The following is a 20,602-nucleotide window of genomic DNA, read 5'->3' as shown; positions in this document are numbered from 1 at the left end:
CCTCTTTGCTTTGTCGTGTTTTATCCTTTCCATCCCAAGCAGAACGGTGGCACGTGTGGTCGTGATGAACCGTCGCTGTGTGTGGGCGCATACCACCGTATCGGGACGTAGTCCGTCGTTTGCGTGAAGGGGACTTTCGGCTTTTCCTAGCGCGACGAAAGGAAAATAGGAAAGAGTAGCGACGGAGACCGATTTCCGAAGTCGTCATTCGGAAGCGCCCGTTTTCCCCGGTGTGTTACTACATACTTACAAAACAACTGACGTGCGGTCCGTGCTTTAGTCTACAATTGAGTTTTGTATAGTTAAGTCGTGATCATATACACTTGTTGTTTGTTGTTATATTTAATTATCTGTCTATAAGCTGTGTCTGTGTTTTTCGGAAACCGTCACAAGAAGTGGAAGATTGCGATTTTTTCGGAGGAATCTGGGTTGACACCTGATTCTTCTCGAGGGGGAGTTCAGAGACAGTGGAAATTGTTTCCAGCCTCCTTCCGGCCAGACAGCGAACTGACGACAGGCAGTCAATAAAGCGTTTTTGAACTACACAAGTGCAGGAGACTCGTACGCTCGGTTAGAACGTGTGCTTCGAAGCGAGTCGCGCGATCCAGCGTTCTCTGGCAGATCATTTCGATCTACGCCAATTTGGTGATTTTGGAAAAGTAATTCGAAATTGCCTGGTGGGTCAGCTGTTCTACGATATGATTGATTGAGCTTGGTTGGTAGATGATAAGTGTTGATAGATATTTGATCAAATTTCACTAATGAAAGTTGTTATCAAACAGAGATACAATAAATATGTGCAGAAGTCATGTTACCCAGGCGTTGTTTACAGTTTTTTATCAGTATGAGTTGGCACTTAGTAAATTTTTCGTAGCATATGGCAGCCTGGTGGAAGGTTTTCTAAGCTCATCTCCGATAAAATTTATTGATTTTTTTTATTGTAGTGCATTTTACTCGCTCATTCATACATTCAATTTTCAAATTAGTTTTAAAAAATATTTCATTTTCAAGTACTGCTTTCCACTAAATAGTGCACAGGCCTTCGGTTTTAAAGCCAATCATAACTGTATTTCATTTGTGAAGTAAGGTGAAACACTAATGAAATTATAACTCAGATTTTTTAATGAGAAACAGCCTAATTACATTACATCGATATGCTTATCTATCTATATTTTTATAAATTTGCAATAAATACTAAAACATTGGAAAAGTTATAATGCAATGAACATGTTGCAGATAGAACAATGATTTTTTAATTTTTAATGAGGATTCATATTTTAGACACTGATTACATTTTTATGAAGCTGTGACCACTAAAAAACATCCAACTTGAAAATTTACTTGGATGGTAATTGCATCTTAATAATATAAACAATTTCCTTAGTTTAATATTAAATTAAGCCAACATACAATTTGTAAAACTATCGCTTAATCATCCAATCATTCGATCAGTCATCATAACGTAGAATTTGACGACAAAGCTATTCATTGGGAGAATTTCAAGCCAAAAAAAAATTAAGTCAGTTCAACGTGGAAACAATTATTGATAACCCGTAAACGTCATCCACAGAATTTAGAAGCAGCAAAAACATTCCCGAGAAAGCGGTGATCTAAAAACAATCAAATTTGTGCTTTGCTTAAAAAGAAGGTGAAAAAGTAGTGAGTAATTTGTGTTTGATGAAATATCGCGCAAACGGAAAATAAAAACTTAAAGAGTGCATCGCGAGTGAAGTGAGTTTGAGCAGAGGAAAAAATCTATAAATCCTTCTTTGAAAAATAAAAAAAGAAATAAAAGTTAGCAGAAAGGAAGTTGAAACTGTTTCTCGTCTTCTTAGTTCGAGCTGAGCAGTAGAGAAAGTATTCGCGTTGAAAAGCGAGGCAAAATTTATCGCTCGTTAAAGTAGTGGGTGTCGAAACGGGCGGATATTCCCAGCCAGCAAAAACCGCATACCGAAAGCAGTACGAAAAGATTGCACGTGGAAGAAGAATACGGCAAACAAAAGAAGAAGAACATTTCGTATAAATCATAAATACACATACCGCAAACAGAAAAAAAAGTACCGAACCCCCAAAAACCTATCGAAAGTGTAGCGGTGACGTTGTAGGCAGTGAGAGAGCAGCACGTGGAGAGCGCAGCACCCCACAGTCCCTCAGATCACGGTCTCTGCGGGTGGAGAAACGCATTCTCTTGTGTGAGTTTAATCAATTTAATAACATTCAGCCGAACCACCCTCTCTGGGAAAAATAGCAGAAGAAAAACCGCACTCTGATAGAAAACAGAGAAAACATACACACAGTTTAAGTGAATCGCCAAAAGCGGAAAACCTCTATGTGAAAGCAAAAGAAGAACAAGAAGCAGAAGAAAATAAAACTCTCGCAGTTCGATTCGTTTCGGGGCTCTTGACTGAGACGACGAAGACGACGACGACAACGACTAGAAGCAGCCACAAAACTAGTAGCTCCCATCTTTCCACCATTAAACCGCAGCATCCAAGCAGCAGCCAGCAGCAGCGGCAGCAAAAGCATCCAAAAGAGAAGCCTGAAGTTATTCCAATATTAATTTCGGTTCCTGCAAGTGAATTCAATACATTCCATATGGTTCATATGATAGAAATCGTTCGTCAAGGGAAAGTTGACTTTCCTCAAGTGATTGTAAGTTGATTTTTGTGCTTTCTTATTCGATTTTGTACCCTTCCGTCCTTCCATCCCGGTTTGCCCAGTATAGGATATCAAACGCGATGTGCCTTTACCGTAGCCTTTTCTTTTCAGAGGTTCCCAAATTTAGGTGGTCTGTTTTGAAACATTTGCTAAACTCTTTTTTTGCACTGTTGCACACAATTGTATGAAAATGAAATTGCACACTGGTTTTTGTCACATATCTTAGGAATGGTGTGTTGAAAAAAATCATCAGATTAATTTGTTCAACAAACTCTGGAAAGCATGATTTCTAAAGACCATGACCATGGACGAGAGTGTCGATAAAAACTTTATTGAATTTTAATATTTCACTTCTTGTTATAAATTTGCTTGTTCAATCTCGTGTTTTGGTAATAAAACGATCTAATTTTTCTCACCATTGTAAAAATTTCTTAAATGGACAATACAGCATTAGTTGTTCCTTCTATTTATTTATGTGAATTTTGACATCAAAATCCAGTTTTTTACAGCACGAATTGTACACCGTCCTAAATCTAAAAGTGGAACAAAATTATGATACCATTTTATTAATTGACTAATTTGAGATCTATCGTGATTTATAAGAAACAATATCGGATGCCAAAGCCTAATTTCGGTAAAACTTCCGAGAAACTTGGTTATGAAGTTCATTTTTCAATCCACAATTGAAAAAGGCTTGCCAAGGATTTAAAGCCACAAGCTGTCGCGCAACATTTTGAAAGGTTGTAGAGTCTTAACCGTCGATTCCTTACTGATTGGTCTATCTTATTTTTGTCAAAATCATTGCCTGTGATAATAAAATCGATTGTCACTAACTTTGTGCATTTACGTGATTTTCGAATTATCCTAGGGTAAATTTTTCGATATGTAAACATTGCTCAGCCCAAGACAAATTGAACGATTATAAAATCTGGCAACTCACTCACTCACTCATTCATATAGTTGACGAGAAAAAGATATCAACATATGTATTGCAGAAAATCTCAAATTTGGCCAAAATGCAACTTACAACCCTCTGCTCCCAACCCCATCAACTGGAAGAAGCTGCTTATTTTGAGTACTTTAGTAAGCAGGGTGGATTCGTTGCTTTGTGTGAAATATTTTACTTAAAACTCTGCTTTTCATTTTTCGATATGTTCAATAATCTTTGTAATATAATTTTTTTAAATCGATATCTTCCTCAATATCTCATGCGCTATACTACTGGATATATTAATGCCTCATAGTGATTTCAATATAAATGACTGTTCGAATAAACATAGTTTTGTGGTAAAGTGTAGTTTTTTTCTTCTGCCTAACTGTCTATCTGATAGAGGAAGGATTTTGTGTGGCATATATTCCACGACTTTCTCAGAAAGTGCTAGGAAATTGTCTTCCAAGATTTATTTTATAAAACCGTGTAGGACTTTTTCGCATGCTGCAACAGAAACGATCGAAATATAATTCTGTTTACCGACCATGATAGCTAAGTGAAAGCCGTCAAAATTGGATTGGTCATCAAGTATTCAATTTTAACCTTTAAAGGCGCAAGGCGATTTTTCTACAAATTGTCGGAAATATTTTTAACGTAAATAACCATTGAAATCATTTACATTAAACGTTAAGGGTTAAGATCTTTTTACATCATTTCGTTTTAGGAGATTTTTACTTTTTCACAGTGAATTGATTTTCCAGGTATCTGTGTTCAAATTTCAAATCGCTATGAATAATGTTAAATAAGCGAAATTAAAATCGAAGAGCACGTTTCTCAAGGTGCGCATTTGTAGTAGTAGTGAAATCCATTCAACTTTATATTCGAATTGAATCAGATCCATCAACTAGGATCTGATTCAATTCGAATATAAAATTGTATGGATTTTGATTCTATAATTCGAAATCCTTCCACGGTGGACGGATTTCGAATCAGAAGGTGTTGATTTGATTATTTGTTTTATCATGCAATTCGTGGTTTTCGGCGTGTAAATGCGCATTGCTTCAAAGTAGATATCCTTGTGGACCTACATGAATAGCAAAACTTTTATTTGCATTTATTTTATATGTTTTTAAGGCTTTCCCATATGCAGAAGTGCTTAAGTGTATGAATTTCAATGTCCCACGTTATCTGAATGTCATCCGATTGGGTACAAACAGTGATCGAATAGAATGGATGTATCAATAATTTATGATTGAAAAGCGATAGATTTTATAGACAAAATGCATTTTTTTTTACTGAAACCTGTCATTTTTTGTGGCGCTTCCATGTCTCCAACTTGTGGATAAAGTATCCCTATATCCATATTGAAAACGAAAACGTAATTGACGTCAAAAAATGGCTGATTGATTGATCATGCAGCTACTGAATGAACATTGTTCAGTAAGTCATGGAATTTAGATAGATAACAAATATAACGGAGCTGAATAAAAATATATTTCAAACATAAATCCTGGCGTAACGAGGAGAAAAATTTGTCCCAAGCAGAATTTAGAAACATAAATAACCTATAAAGTATTCCACGAGTCTAATGAAAAATGTAGCACTTTTTCAAGAATTTCGAGAATCGGAGCAAAATCTGTGGATTCATAATATAAACATTGATTACGCACTCAATCATTGGTGATAAAATAAAATGCTTCAATAATCTCCAAACAGACAAGCAGATTTGAAAAAAAAAAACAACTTATTCTTTCAAACAGTGTAGTAAAACGTCATGATTTTGCAGCAAGAACTGATGTAAGCCTGTGGCCCTTACACATATGTCCCTATAACTTGGTCTAACAAATCATTTTTGTAAGTCTGTCATCTTAGGCGTGAGAGCGTGTCATTTCGAAATGATTTCAATTTTTTCATCAGTGGACTTTTGAACAAAAAACGAAATGAACATAAAATGGGATTTTTATGTAATAAAGGTTATCTGGAGCATCCTGAAATTGTGTGGTTTAATTAAAAGTCTTAGAATTCATTGGACAGTTCTACAAACGCGGTGCATTGAAATATGGTAGAAAACGATGTATTCTAACCATGTGAATTTGAAAAAATCAATATTCATAAATAAAATATAAAAAAAAATGTTTTTTTTTAAGAGAAAACTCTTGGTCCACAAAGAATTAAATGCAATATTACCAACTCGTCCTATGGCAAATAGGTTTATGAGTTTAGTTCTAGGTAGTAGAAACCTGGTGAAAAAAAAATAAAGTTCCGCATTTTTTTCTTTTTCATTGCATTACATATGGACCGGATTGAGACTGACAGGGGCCCCTTAGATTTGTTGTAGCTCCTCAGGGTCTATCTCATTTGGAGAAATAAACTGAAATTAAACTTAAAAGTGACATTTCAATAATTATCGAATAACCCTGCCCGCAGAGCAAGATTACTTTTGACCGATCAGACCGCATCGTGACGTTCGTTTTGACACGACTCAGGTAGCATGTCTGCTTCCGACTTAGATTTTCTTAATGGACAATTGCATCACATGATTGATGCAATGTTCAAAGCAAATACCAAAACTGAAGCAGTTCAGGTTGGTATCAAATTTTCTCAAAGAATTTTTATTGGACTTCGCTTCAATGGATCCAAATAATTCTTTGGAAATTTTTAATTGGAATTCCCGCTCTTTAAAGGGTAAGGAAGATGAATTATTCAACTTCCTATCAGTTCATAATGTGCACATTGCCATTATAACTGAAACGTATTTAAAACCTGGTCTTTTCATCAAAAGAGATCCAAATTATTTTATTTACCGAAATGATCGTCTTGACAGCGCCTGTGGTGGGGTTGCCATTGTCATTAATAGACGTATCAAACATAAATTATATTCTTCGTTTGAAACCAAAGTTTTCGAAACCTTGGGAGTTTCTGTTGAAACAAATTTTGGACAATTCTCTTTTATTGCAGCCTACTTGTCTTTTCAATGCAATGGGCAGCAAAAGAATTTGTTGCAAAAGAATTCTGACTCGCAACAAATCAAAATTCTTCGTAATTGGTGACTTCAATGCCAAACACAGTTCATTTTTAAAATTTTAAATTTTGCTCAGCAGTTCGAGAGTGCCCATAATTTTAGTCTAGGTCTCACTAGTCTAATTGAGGATCAGGTTACACGGACCTTCGAAGACATTCTCAACCAAGATAATGTTTTTGACCCTTCGTTGGGAACTAATTTGGATGAAGTGAGATCTATTACAAGAAAATTTAAAAATATGAAAGCACCGTGTGATGATGGTATTTTCTACATACTTATCAAAAAACTTCCTGAGAGCTCTTTATCCTTTTCGGTTAATTTATTTAACAAGTGTTTTCAATTGACATACTTCCCAGATAAATGGAAAAACGCCAAAGTTGTTCCAATTTTGAAGCCGGACAAAAATCCAGCTGAGGCTTCTAGTTATCGACCAATCAGTTTGCTTTCTTCAATAAGCAAACTGTTTGAAAAGATTATTTTGAAAAGAATGATGGTTCATATTAATGACAATTCTATTATTGCTGATGAGCAATATTGTTTTCGCCATGGGCATTCAACCACCCATCAGTTATTAAGAGTTACGAATTTAATTCGGCTCAACAAATCTGAAGGATATTCGACTGGAGTTGCTCTTCTTGATATAGAGAAAGCATTTGACAGTGATTGGCATGAAGGTTTGATTGTAAAATTGATGAATTTTAATTTTCCTCTGTACATCATTAAACTGATCCAAAATTATGTATCAGATCGCTCACTGGAGGTAAACTATCAGAATTCTAAATCTGATAGATTACCTGTAAGGGCTGGTGTCCCCCAAGGCAGCATACTGGGGCCCATTTTGTATAACATTTTTACTTCTGACTTACCTGATTTACCACCAGGGTGTCAAAAATCTTTGTTTGCAGATGACACAGGTCTCTCAGCCAAAGAGCGAAGCCTTCGTGTCATTTGTAGTAGATTGCAAAAAAATTTGGATATTTTCTCCACTTACTTGCAAAAATGGAAAATTTCCCCGAATGCTTCCAAAACTCAGCTTATAATTTTCCCACATAAGCCGAGAGCTTCTTATTTGAAACCTTCTAGCAGACATATTGTCACTATGAATGGGGTTCCAATTAATTCGTCTAGCGAAGCCAAATATTTAGGACTTCTGCTGGACCAAAAATTAACTTTTAAAAATCACATTGAAGGCCTTCAAGCCAAATGTAACAAATATATTAAGTGTCTATATCCACTTATAAACAGAACAAAATTTTGTCTTTAAAAATTTACAAACAAATTTTTAGACCAGCCATGTTGTATGCTGTGCCAATATGTACTAGTTGCTGCAATACCAGAAAGAAGGCATTGATTCTGAAGTTGCCTCCGTGGTATAGTACCAATGAACTTCATAGAATTTCTAATATTGAGACATTGCAACAAATGTCCAACAAAATAATTTCCAATTTTAGACAAAAATCGTTGCAATCTTCTATTGCAACGATTAGCTCCTTGTACCCTTAGTATAAATTAGGTTAGGTTTAGTTTAAGTTAAAACATTGTAATTCCTACATGGTTCAATTAAACCAGAGGAAAAATCCTAACTGCCAGAGGCAGTGGCATAGCCAGAAAATTGGTCTGGGGGGGGGGGGGGTTTCCGAACATTTTTTTTTTCAAGAAAAAAATTTTCTTCTAAAAATTTTTTCTCTGGGGGGGGGGGTTTATGCCCAAAACCACCCCCGTGGCTACGCCACTGGACAGAGGCAATTGAAATGTATTAATAATAACTAAAAAGTAACATAGCAAATAAGGATGATAGTGTTAAGAAAACACGGAACACCTAGTCTAAGAGATGAATGCATGTATTAGATAATTAGCAAATAAAATTAGTAAAAAAAAAAGAGAATATTTGCCAGTTCTAGTTTATCAATAAAAAACAAACGGCATGGATGGAAGTGAGAATTAAAACTTTGAATTGATCATTTTAAACACGTAAGTAAAAAATAAAGTACTTCATTAGTGATTGATTATGAAGGTACTAAGAAAAATTAACAAAAATGCATATTTCCATGCCACCGTCAATAGAAAAAAGGAAAGTTTAAAGTGACTGGCCATTTTATCATTTATTTTATTTCGGAAATGCATATTTCGTCTTCAAGATGATAGATGTAGCTGAAAATGTGTAAGCATGCATATTGTGAGTAAGCAAGCAGCATGACAATATTTCAAAGCCATGTATTTTGGTGGAACAAAGTGTTTAGCTCTTACTACTCGTGTGCACTTCCAAATATTTGTTGTTTTTTTTCGTACAATCAGAAATGCAGAGTTTGTGTTTTAGAGGACTCTTTATGTAGCAATCATAAATGTCAATTAATCTCATGTGAAGCCGAAGTAACTTTTATAGCTACAAACTATTTTAACAAGTATTTTATCATGTCAAATAAAAAAAGCATCGAAGAGATCTTCCATATGGGTTTAATCAAGGCATGAACTGCCATAAAAAAAATATATTTAAAAATTTGTAGTATTCGGAATTATCACCTTCTTCAAAAGGTTTTGGCAACAGCCAGAAGATGGATCATAATTTAAGTGTGATACATGCTTTTCCTAAGCTGAAGAACATGACTATTGCCGCAATAAAACCACAATAAATAACATCGAATGCCAAAGAGCTGTTTGAATGTTACTTGGGATATTTGACCATTTGAACACCATTTGAACTCTGATGAACATTTTCACGGTTCAGAAAAGTGTCCCCGAGTACCGGACACGCATTGCATCATGTTCAAATATGACCAAGTTTCTATTACATGAGTACAAGACATCATTTAGAATAGTAATATTTTTCACTTGGTTCAAGTGTCCGGTGTTGAACTTAGTCTGTAGATTAAAAAAACACCTTAATAAAGATTACAAAAAAAACTTGGTTCAAGTTGTAGATATTAACACGTAGAGCTTATTTGACTCTCAAGCCAAATTTGTTACATCCTGCTCAAAATTCTCTCCATATTCAATGACATCTATATTTGTTTCTGTTTATTTCTGTGGCTTTCTGATGCCTCAGCAAGAAAAAATAATTGAATTGAAGTAAGTTTAGCAAAACAGTTGCAAAGAATGGCTATTTCACCACATGAAAAAACTCACTGTCCGGACCCGGGGATAAACCATTGATTTTAAGGATAAAGAAATTGATTTTGCGCCAAGATACATTATAATCGACATAATCAGAATTTATTTCATTGATATTATTATTGTTGATTCAATCCTTCTGAAATAAGGAGAAACATGAAGTTTTTTTTACATCTTTATTCAATTTCAAATTTTGTACAAAGTTTACAACATGAAGATCTATTATTCCATGCAGGTAAAAGACATTTCAATTGCTTTCTATAAGATAATGAAGGGGTCTCCTCAAGTACCGTTTTTAGAAGTGTCCGGTATTGGGAGGTGTCCGGCGCGAGGGGATCTCCCCCTACTTGTGAAATTACAGTCAAGTAGTAGAATTAAATGCAATATTACCAACTCGTCCTATGGCAAATAGGTTTATGAGTTTTTAGGACTATGATCTGGTAGTAGAAACCTGGTGAAGGAAGTAAAGTTCCGCAATTGTTTCTATTTCAGTACATACAGGGCCGGATTTAGACTGACAGGGGCCCCTTTGATTTGTTGTAGCTTCTACTGCACCCAAAACACCTCATCCATGTTTCTGTTGACTCGTGACAGATTTGATTGTCAAAGCATATCGAAATGCAGACTTTCATGGCGTCCAATGAAGTGCCATTCTTCAAAATAATTGTTGCCAGAATACATTGCGTTTATAAACGCAGACCTTGTGGCCGTATTCTTTGCCAAGTTAGAAGGGATTAATCAGCAAGATAGATATCAATTTTTGTTTCATAACAGACTTGAAAAAAATAATTAGTTGAACAAGTTTTCAGCAAATGGTATAAAACCTCAAATATATGTACATCTGAATTCTTATGAATGGGTTCTACGGCAAATTTCTGCTTCAGATATTTTGGATTTATCGATTTATCTTTTTGGAATAATTATCGGCATTGAAAGCTCCTAAACTGTCTACCACAAAGCACTTTCCATTTTTTGAATCAAATCTAAAACAGACTTATATTCCGAACACTTGCTACATGGTGATTTATCTGAAATATTTCATTATTATTGCATAAATAAACGAATTTTCTTGGCCAGCGTTTCTTCGCCAGATCAAGGACACTGTAATTGTTCACCAGGTGGTATTCGGAATTTGAGGGCTCAAGGGCTCGGAGTTTGAGACATTTTTTGCTATGCGTGTTCGCCATTCGGGACAAAGTACAGGGGTACAGGGAACAATCAATAAAATGTGAATATCAAGCGCTTATATGAATGTTTTTTTCCTTTCGCTAACCGATGGAAACAATTGATTTATTGAAATATTTTAATTTATGCGTCGGGAAGAGCTCGACGTGAAAACTGTGCTTAAGTATTCGGAATATGAGTCAAAACGGTGTTTCATAACCATATGAAGCGGGCTTTCAAGTTTGATGTGATTGCTGCCTACTATGATCGGTTTCTTCATACTTTTTATACTTCTTCACGATTTCCTTCTTCACTCTATGGACCTTCAAAATCCAGTGAATTAAGGTTCAGGTAGGGGAAGTGTACCGGTTTTGGCCACCTTAGTGCCTAATTTGGCCAACCCTGAAAAATGCATATTTTCCAACAAAAAAAATGTCAACCAGTTTCAACAGCGAAGAAAGATAAGGGAAACATCTCCTGTTAGAGCTTACAAAAAAACTGGAAAACTGCTTTACTTTTAGAGTTACGCGATAAACTGGCCAAATAAGGAACATGGCCAAAACTGATACCGTTGACCTATCTAGTTTTCTCTACTTCACATGAATAATTTACCAATTGTTCAAAGCTAGGATTAAATTTTTAAATTTCCTCTGTTTCATTCCTTCATAATGGAGTTTGATCGTTCTCTTCACTCATAGGTAACATTCGCGTGCAGGTGTGTATGCTTTGTAACGCTTTTAACTTTTTTGACAGCATGAATAATCATCAATATAGGCAAAAATAAGTTTAGGTTTTCTTTGTCACAATTAAAATCACGAACAAATGATTGATTTGAAAGATCTCATCTCTAATCAATACGCATTAAGCTTCGCACTGTTTTCATACATAGAAAGAGATGCCAAACTAGAGTGATAAAATTGTTGATTACAAAAAACCAGACTCAGATGAGTTTCGAAGAAATCCAAAAATCGCAAGAAAAATAATCTGAAGTGTGGCGCTTCAGTTTGCTTGCTGCTTGATAGAAATTATGATGCATTCATTATTTGCGCACATTCAATGTGTGTCACCTGATAAGCAACAGAACATTCTATCGCGTACTCCACACAATGCTCGGACGGTAGCTTTTGCATATTGTGGAGGATCGCACATCTTCCGACAGAGGCGATGCGTTCTACAAGTGCACGATCTATCAAGAACTAATTATTCAACTGACACTGTTTCGCGAACAGTCAAAAACATACAATGCTCGCCCGGTGGCTGCTGCATACTCGCTGTAAATTGGTCAAAGAATTACCAACGAAATAACGAAGGAGGAATCTCTACGCAATGTTATAATCTTTATTTTGCAGTAGAAGCATGCTTCCAAACATATTGTTGAGCAATTTGTGTCAATCATGTGTACAAAGTTCATTTCTTTTTGTTAATTTTGTCCATTTGTTCTTTGTCTATTCGAACTTTTGTCCATTAGACTTTTTGTTTTTTCGACATTTTGTCTCTCTGAACTTTCGGATTCATTCAGGCTACCTGACCAATAAATGAAAACAGATTTACATCAGAGCCCTGTGTATTCTGTTACAGCATTTTTTTATAGCATGGGTTGTTATAAAACATGCACCGCTAGTAGTTAAAATAACAAAAATTATAAATGTCTATTCCCCTATTCTATTGTCGGAACAATTCGATGCTGAGGCTCCCCTTTCGTCGCACTAACTACGATGCAGAAACTGTAATCCACGACCTCCAGAAAACGTTTAATAGAGTTTCTTCTAAGGGTATGCGATAACACACTTTTTCCTAACGAAACAAAACGAAACGAAATTTAAAATGTCTATGTTGATTCGGATCGAAACAAAACGAAATATAGATTTGCTTTCGAGACTTCGAAACGATACGAAATCAAGGTTCATTTAATTCGAAATTTTTCGAAACAAAACGAAATTTTATTTTTTTTTCTGCGGATTTTTTATTAAATTGGTTTTACATTATGTACGCAATTCTGATTTCACTTTTTCGAAGTCAAATAACTGTTTTGCGACCAATAGAGTTATAATAAGAGAGAAGACAGTCTGTGATAAATCACCGCATTTTCTCCGCATATACCATTGGCGATAAGGCAATACCCCAGAAATTGTGCCGCATTCAAAGGAAATCATCGTGGAGCGTGTGCTTCCGAATATGATCAATTTTATATCAGTAAGTATATAAAAATATAGAAATTGTGGGGTTTTTCATATACGGATTCAAATTTTGTTTAAAACCTTAGTTCACTTAAGAATAATGTATTTATGCTGAAGCATACTTCATATTGCCTTGTCAGCGTGGTTTTATAGTATTAAGCTAAGTCAAAATTAGAAAATGTATGCTTAGAAGATTCCGGTGCACCTTACTAAAATGCACAAAGATATGTATTTCAGATTGAATTTCACAGACCCATAGTCTTATACACAATCAGCTCAAAGAACTGAGCTATTGTCTGTGTGCCCTTGGCATATGCGAACAGCTGTTATGATCAGTATGAGCTGAAAACAATCATAAGTAAAGAACTTTCAGGAATTTTAATGATCTTTCAACCCGTTCTGGATTTTTTTTTGCAAATTGCATGCGAAGATCTAGAAATTCCCACAAATATTCAATGTTCCTTACATATTGTGCAAATAGTCAAAGAAGAGCTTAGCTTGATTAACTGTACACATCGTAGTTGCTAATCTTGATTGGCCGAAAAACAGCAAATATACACAGCTAACCAATTAAATAATATTCTTGGGCCACAAAAAAAGTTATTCTTATTGTAAACTTGCTTCGGAGTTTCCAATTCATGGCCAAGAACGATGCTGGTCACGTCCTTACAGTCAATTTCGGATTAGGAGAGGAGAATTAGTTTAACACTCACTGTTATAAAAGACCGAGGAATGCTCTGCATCACCGTGAGCGCTACGGGAAAGGAATCGTTGGTTAGTAGAGAACCCCAGTAACATTTTGGTTTCATGCTGGTTTTATGGAAGCCATGAAGAGCAAATTATGGTTTTGAAGACCGTTATAAAACCAAATATGTTACTTAAGGTAACTCATGTGAAGCCCCTAAAGCTACTAAATATTTATTGTAAACGAAGATATTTTGAAAACAAGAAGACGAAAACTGTGTTCCAAATCAATCCAACGCAAGATCAATGTGCTTCGTTTAATAAGCTTCTACAATATGATCGATTCTGCACTAAATAATTTTGTGCTCTTCGATGCAGACATTAGTTTTATACTTTTATCACTTCGCGTTCTCCCACACTAGTTGGCGTGATCAACATCAACAAGGTCTCCCGGGCTAGCTGCCGTCCCATGACCAGCAGCAACATGATCGATTCTGCGTTCATATTGAGCATGAGCATGAGCAGGATAACCGTACAATTCGTAGTTGCTACTCCGTGATTGATTAGAACTTGCGAAATTGCACAGGGAACCAATTGAATGGAGCTTGGGTTTAGCTATCATTCTCAATGTGCAAATTTCGAAAATTCAATGCATTTTACTGAGTTAATTACGGCATCGGCCACGTCCTTACGGCCATTAAGGAAAGGAAGGATTATTAGTTCAACTCTCGTTGCTACTAGAGACCGAGTATACCTCTGCATCTCCACGATAGTCTTAGGATAGGATATTGTGTTAGTATAAAGGGATATATTATCTGGATTCACTTTGGTAAGTGATGCGATCTATGGGATAGGAATATATGAATGAGAATTAGAAGTACTAGAGTAATGAGAAAGTATTAAAGTGAATTCTAATGGGATTCATTTTTTACAATTAGAATTTGAATGCTATTGGATTCTTATACCACGCACACGTCTACCACACCATCGCTACCCGCACATCAACCTCACACATTCTTACTTGAATGAGGCCTGCACGAGCATAGCGACCGTATATAACATTCGTATGCGGGTACAAATGAATACCAATCTATTTTAACATTTTATTTACTGCTACTAAGTAACAGGCAGCTTTTATAACAATTCTATATTTAGAATCATACTTGCTAGCAATGAGAATTTGATTTGCAAAGAGATTGAGTTATATGATTAACGAAATTATCTAATAGGAAATTGGAAAGGGCCAGGGATCAAACCCTTAATCTCCTGCTTATGAGGCAGAAGCAGTGACACAAGGCCACCAAGCACCCCTGTAATCGATTCTGCATTCATATTGTACAAATAGTAAAAAAAATCACAAAATATAAATTTGAATCTTGGAAACACTGAAGACGTTTTATAGAAGAAAACTACATACGTATTTGTCGACTAAGAATGGGGTTATGTAGTAAGCGTTAATAGAAAAAATGTATAACCTAAAGTTTTGAAAACAACTTAACGATTTTGTTCAGCGGCGCAGCCAAAATTTTTGATAATATAAAGTATGGTTTAAGTTTAAATTTGTTTCGAAATTCCGCGAAATTCCGTTAAATTTCGTTAGAAGCTAGTTTTTTCTAGCGAAATTTTTGTAATTTTACGAAACGAAACGAAATCAAGAAATCAGATTTCGCCATGCTCAAATTCCGCAAAATTCCGCGGAATTTCGTTTCGAACCACCTGAAACATTTTTTTTCGAAATACCGCATATGCTTAGTATCTTCCATGCTCGGCTTCAACTTGACGAAGAATGTTCTTCGTCAAAGATTTTATGATTTTTTTTGTTGATTGCATGTGATAAGTCTGCAATTTATTTGTTTTAATTTTTTGTTTTATCTTGACCATGCTTCTATGTTATATTTCCCTGACTATGTGCGTTTATGTCATTAGTAATAATTAATATTATTATACATCATTAGGGCCAAATTGTAGTATGTTGATGAAATCACACAATAAACAAAAACAATAAACAAAACCATCACTTTCCTTGAGAAAATTGACTAGCATTTACCATTTACTATACCAATATCGCCCATTGTCTGAGGACTAAATTTGGTCCTCTACTGTAAATGGTTCAGTTTATTCAATATAAAAAATGGGTTTCGTTGTTTCTGGAATGATATTTTATGGAAGAGAATAAATACATTCAATTCACAACTTTGGGTACTGATAGTAACTAAATAGTGCATAACTGCCACACATGTGCGTAAATCTGATCCTTGAAGAACTTTAATAATTTATGCGAAACATTTACATAGGACAGGAAGGTTGGGGGCTGTGTGTTTTTCAATGGTTTGTTTTATTTCAGAGCTTAGAAATTATTGTCACTGGCGGAAGTGCCACTGTTTTGGCTAAGATTTCCGAACTTTTTGCTTGTTTTAAATTGGATTTGTTTCAACTTAAACTGCAATTTCATTGAAACAATAATGTGCTTGGAACTTGTAATTTGTAACTTTGAAAATACGACAACAAATAATAATGACACGTCTTATATTTTATTAAACCCCCTCCCACTCGCACGTCCGTAAGACAATAAAAAGAAAAAAATAATTAATTTTGTTATACTTTTGTTACTTCTGAAATCTCGTTCCCGAGTTTTCTTCTAACGGTGTCGTTAAAATTGTTAATCAGGCATTTTCATCATGATGCCGTGAATTTATTTTTTTGCAATTCCTGGTCATAATGCTGGTTTTAAATAATACTGGTTAAAGGTTTTAAAGTGCTGAAGTGATAAAACGACATTTAGGGTGATATAATAGAAAAACAACATCAGAACAGTAGCTACATGAGTTGAATGACTGTTCCAAAAAAGCTATTATCTGCTTCGCGTATTAAATGAAATAGTTTGATTAACATGATATCAAAATGGGGTTTTTTACAGTTTAACATAAAGAGAATGCTTTTCTGATCTCCGACATATTATTAATTCTGTTTGTAATCCTTTTATTTACAAATTTGTACAACAAAATGTAAACCATTTCAATCGATTGAATGACACTTACATTCATAGAATGACAGTTGGCCCATGCAGCATATGATTAAATTTTTAGTCTCATATAAATTTAAAATCCAAATTAAAAATAGTTGCGGTATTCCAATTCTGAAAAATTGGAGTTGGGCTCAGTTTTTTATGCAGATTTAGAATATATAAAGACATCTATACTCCCAAATAACCCAATTTTCCAGAGGCAGGTTTCTCTTCGCTTCATGGTTTGTCGAGCTATGAAATGTGGCACGATAATATGCTGATAGTTCTCTGCAGCAACATAATTCATTGGAAAGAACATAATCAAAATGTTGAATTCTATCCGTCATTCTTTTGTTTAAATTGGTGCTTCTATCATTTCGTGTTATTCTGCTGATTTGACTATTTTCATGATAGACAATTTAAGAATGCAATATTTCCAGAATGAAATACTTCATTTTTCCGAATGAGATTTGAACACTGGGAAACAGTTGTATGACCTACAATCATGAGGAACCTCTGCTTCATCCGTTCGCTTATTTATATCCTCTTGCGATTTCCTCAATCGCCTTGCATGCACATCCATCTAATCCATCGAACCTATTCAATGATATCCTATCGCAGAGCAATATCCTCCCAGACTCCGCCGCATGCAATAAGGACGAATTTTTCTTAACTCGGAATTTTCTGTCCCAACCCCATCCTCTCTCCATCTTGCGTCCATGTACCTCTTATTTATAACACGAGCCGTATAAATTTCAATGATCGATCACTTCGAACCCTCCGGAGTAGCCGGAGCCCGGAGCGGACTCGTCCGCTTGATAGCTCGCCATTCACCGACCGAAATGCAGGGCTGTCTCTTCCAAGACGTCGCCGCCGTCGTTGTCGACTAAACAGAACAAAAAATAAATATCTAACCCCTCTGCTACGATAATACGCGACTAGGTCGGTCGCCCATCGTAAGGGAAAACGGTCAACCGTCGAACACTGAGACGTCTTGACTGAACGGAGAAGCACACGCCGTTGTTCCTCGCTGGTGGGAAGTCCCCTATGATAACCCGCGTCGACAACCGCACGGTCACGACCGATAGTCAACAGCAGCAGCAGTAGCAATGCGAGCTCAAACGACGCGCGTATGTAATGGCGCGGTGGTAGCGGCCACCCCCGCCCGTAAAGCATTCCGTTCATCCGTTTAAATTTTTATCGATTTTCATATTATTTTCTATATAAACATCTCGGCGATCCCCGACCCGATGATGTAGCTGCTTCTGCTGTTAAGGCAGAGAAGAATGTGTTTTCCTTTTTTTTCGTGCGCCAGATCCCATGTAAACAACCCTGCCTCCGCCACAAGCAGCATACAGTCGAAGCGGTCGGACGACGCAATCTTGGTTGGTTGGCCTCAGCGTTGGGTGACTCTTCATGGAAAACGGGTTGAGTAACGGTTATGGTGGATGGATGCAAGGATCACAGCAGGGCAGAGCCCCAGTGAGTAAGGTTTCCGAAAACGGTTTATTGTGGGAAATTTTTCGGCGCATGAGAGGTTTATGTGGCTGATTTCAGTGCTGGCTGGGGTTGTATCAAATGCTCCAAAGTGCCAACAGTAAACGATTTTTCGGTGCTTGAACATGATTGTTCTTAACGGCCAAGCCTGGACGAGTACATGCTCCTGAGGTCTGGTTAATAGTTTGTGAAATGGCGTCCTAAGTGGGATATAAATACTTAGGACTTATCAGCCTTCAAATAGCAACATTGTTTTCTAAATGCTAATCGACCGAGTCTAGAAAAGACGAAATAGCGTATAAGGCCCTTTCTGGATTAGAATATAAACGATTCTGCATTCCTTTTGGTGAATAAGGGTTGCACGAAGAGAGGCCGAAATATGACATTAGAAGAAAAAAAAAATGCACGGGAAAGCATACGGAGAAATATTTTAAACTCTAATAATAAGAAACTGTAATAAATAAAAAAAGTCCAACCCCACATTACTAACTGTTTTTAATTGAATTGCTTCTACAATTTTTGAGAAGAGTTTTAATAATTTCTCCGTAGGCTTTCCCGTGCATTTTTACCTTTCGATATAAAGTTTCGTCTTCTTCGTGTAACCTTTATTTGCCAATCAGATATGGTACAAATTTTCCAAACAAAAACACTCAATATTTCAATAAATTAGCATTTGAAAAAAACTGTTTGTTAACTGTTTGTTAAGAATAAAAAATAATATTTTAGTACGTACAACATAGGTGATGAATTTTGAATGATCCAAACTATAGTATGAAATTCCTGTAACTTTGTTAAACTCTCATCGTACTTTGTATCGCTAAGCGAGAATTAATTTGATCCACTGTTTCAATCTATCCAAATTTTCACCCACCACCTCAATTACGATTTGTCCACCAACAAATTGCCAAGGGCTCGTCACAGTCATGGTGAAAACTCTTCAACTCGACCTAAATTTTCCGCAACGAATCAAGCTTACGACTCCCTCATGCACCCGTATATCGTTACCAGCTGTGGGACTGCAAATCCCATCGGTATCGATCGTGTTCTTATTCCTAAGCACTTTCACGCGAACAAGCTATTCAACCCTTCCTGCCCCCGAGTAGTATTGCGTAAATGCGCACCAACCAAAGCATTAGTGAATCAGCTGTTCCACCGGGTGACGTAATTCCCATCCCTGTCGTCGTTGTGCTTCAAGTGTGGAAAAAACACAACAAGGTGCGGCCCGGCTATGTCTCGTTTCATATTTCAGTCAATTTTATCGCCATTTTGTGACTTCTAACATATTGGCACTTTGATTCACGTTTAACTTTGGGCAAAGCCGAAATCGATGAGAGCCCGTCATGCACAAAAACGGGTTATAAAACACGAAAAAATATGATTCTCATCCCCACGTCGGCAAAGGATCCACCCACTTTTCCTTCGGACATGCAAACCGAATGGAAGCAGCAAAAAATATACACGTTCGAACCAAGGGCCGAGATTTTCCAGCTGTTGTCGTCTTTGTCGCTTGTAGGATAGTGTATAAAAACTATTTTGGTGCCACTCCGGGTTTTCGCTTCGCCTCGCGCCACCGGACCAACGCCTCATTTTCAGCATCCGAGTTTCAGGTCCCAGAGCACTGCACCGGTGCTTCTGCCGCAGCCACGGGCAGAATATGACAGAAGCGCTGCCAAGCAAGCCCGGCCCGATTTTCAGCCCAACGAGCCGAAACCAAACCCACGTCGGCGGCGATGACGATAGCAGCGGCGACGCTGCCCGGCGATGGAAAACTGTGCCACTGACTGGTGGCGGTATGGCGGCGACGGTGGGCCTGTTTTCATGTGAACGAGAGATGAAAATTGGCAGAGCCAAAGCACGGTAGCCCCGCCATCCAAACTGCTGCAGCAGCGGCACTCTGGATTTTGGAGAGTGGTGAGAGAAACTTCCGAACACTGTCCTCCTATTGGCAGGAAAGAGTGTGAGTCGTGGGAACGTGAGTAGCACTGCGAGCGAGCTCTAAGAAAACGGCCGAAGGAAATGCGAAAAGTGGAAAAGGAAGAAACAGATTTTCCTCCGACGTTGTGGGGGCACACGGTGGGGTGGGAAGAAATTTCAACAGCAGGAAACGACTTCGATGCACTGCATCTTTCGAGCCTTTTGGTACCTGCCTGCCTGGCTTGAGCGGATGACTGCATTGGAAATGGGGTTACGGCTTTTTGCTTCTTTTTCCTACTATGCAACCGCCTATGCTATTTTGGTGAGTGCAACGATGGGGAAAACAACGAAAGTATTGTTTGGAAGCTTTCGAAGTTGGATATAATTTAAATTCCATTTTCAATTTGATTTGTTTAAATTTGTTGGAAAATTATCAATTACTG

At 36.7% G+C, this 20,602-nt stretch overlaps 1 protein-coding gene across 4 annotated transcripts in view; it reads left to right on the top strand.

Moving 5' to 3' along the window:
• Window positions 1-268: 268 nt before the first annotated feature.
• LOC134211507 (CUGBP Elav-like family member 4) overlaps window positions 269-20,602 on the top strand; it is a 563,053-nt gene continuing 542,719 nt past the window's right edge. For 3 of the 4 annotated variants that reach the window (XM_062688406.1, XM_062688404.1, XM_062688405.1), the window contains exons 1-2: window positions 270-659; window positions 1,571-2,652. In XM_062688406.1, coding sequence (XP_062544390.1) covers window positions 2,596-2,652 — 57 coding nt within the window. In that variant the 5' untranslated portion in view covers window positions 270-659; window positions 1,571-2,595. Of the gene's footprint in view, window positions 660-1,570; window positions 2,653-20,602 lie in introns of all 4 variants that reach the window. The other variant, XM_062688403.1, reaches the window with a different exon arrangement.

The sequence above is a fragment of the Armigeres subalbatus genome, chromosome 2, assembly GCF_024139115.2.
Source record: "Armigeres subalbatus isolate Guangzhou_Male chromosome 2, GZ_Asu_2, whole genome shotgun sequence".
NCBI classification, from domain to species: Eukaryota; Metazoa; Arthropoda; class Insecta; order Diptera; family Culicidae; genus Armigeres; species Armigeres subalbatus.
This window is presented reverse-complemented; position numbering and strand designations above follow the sequence as displayed.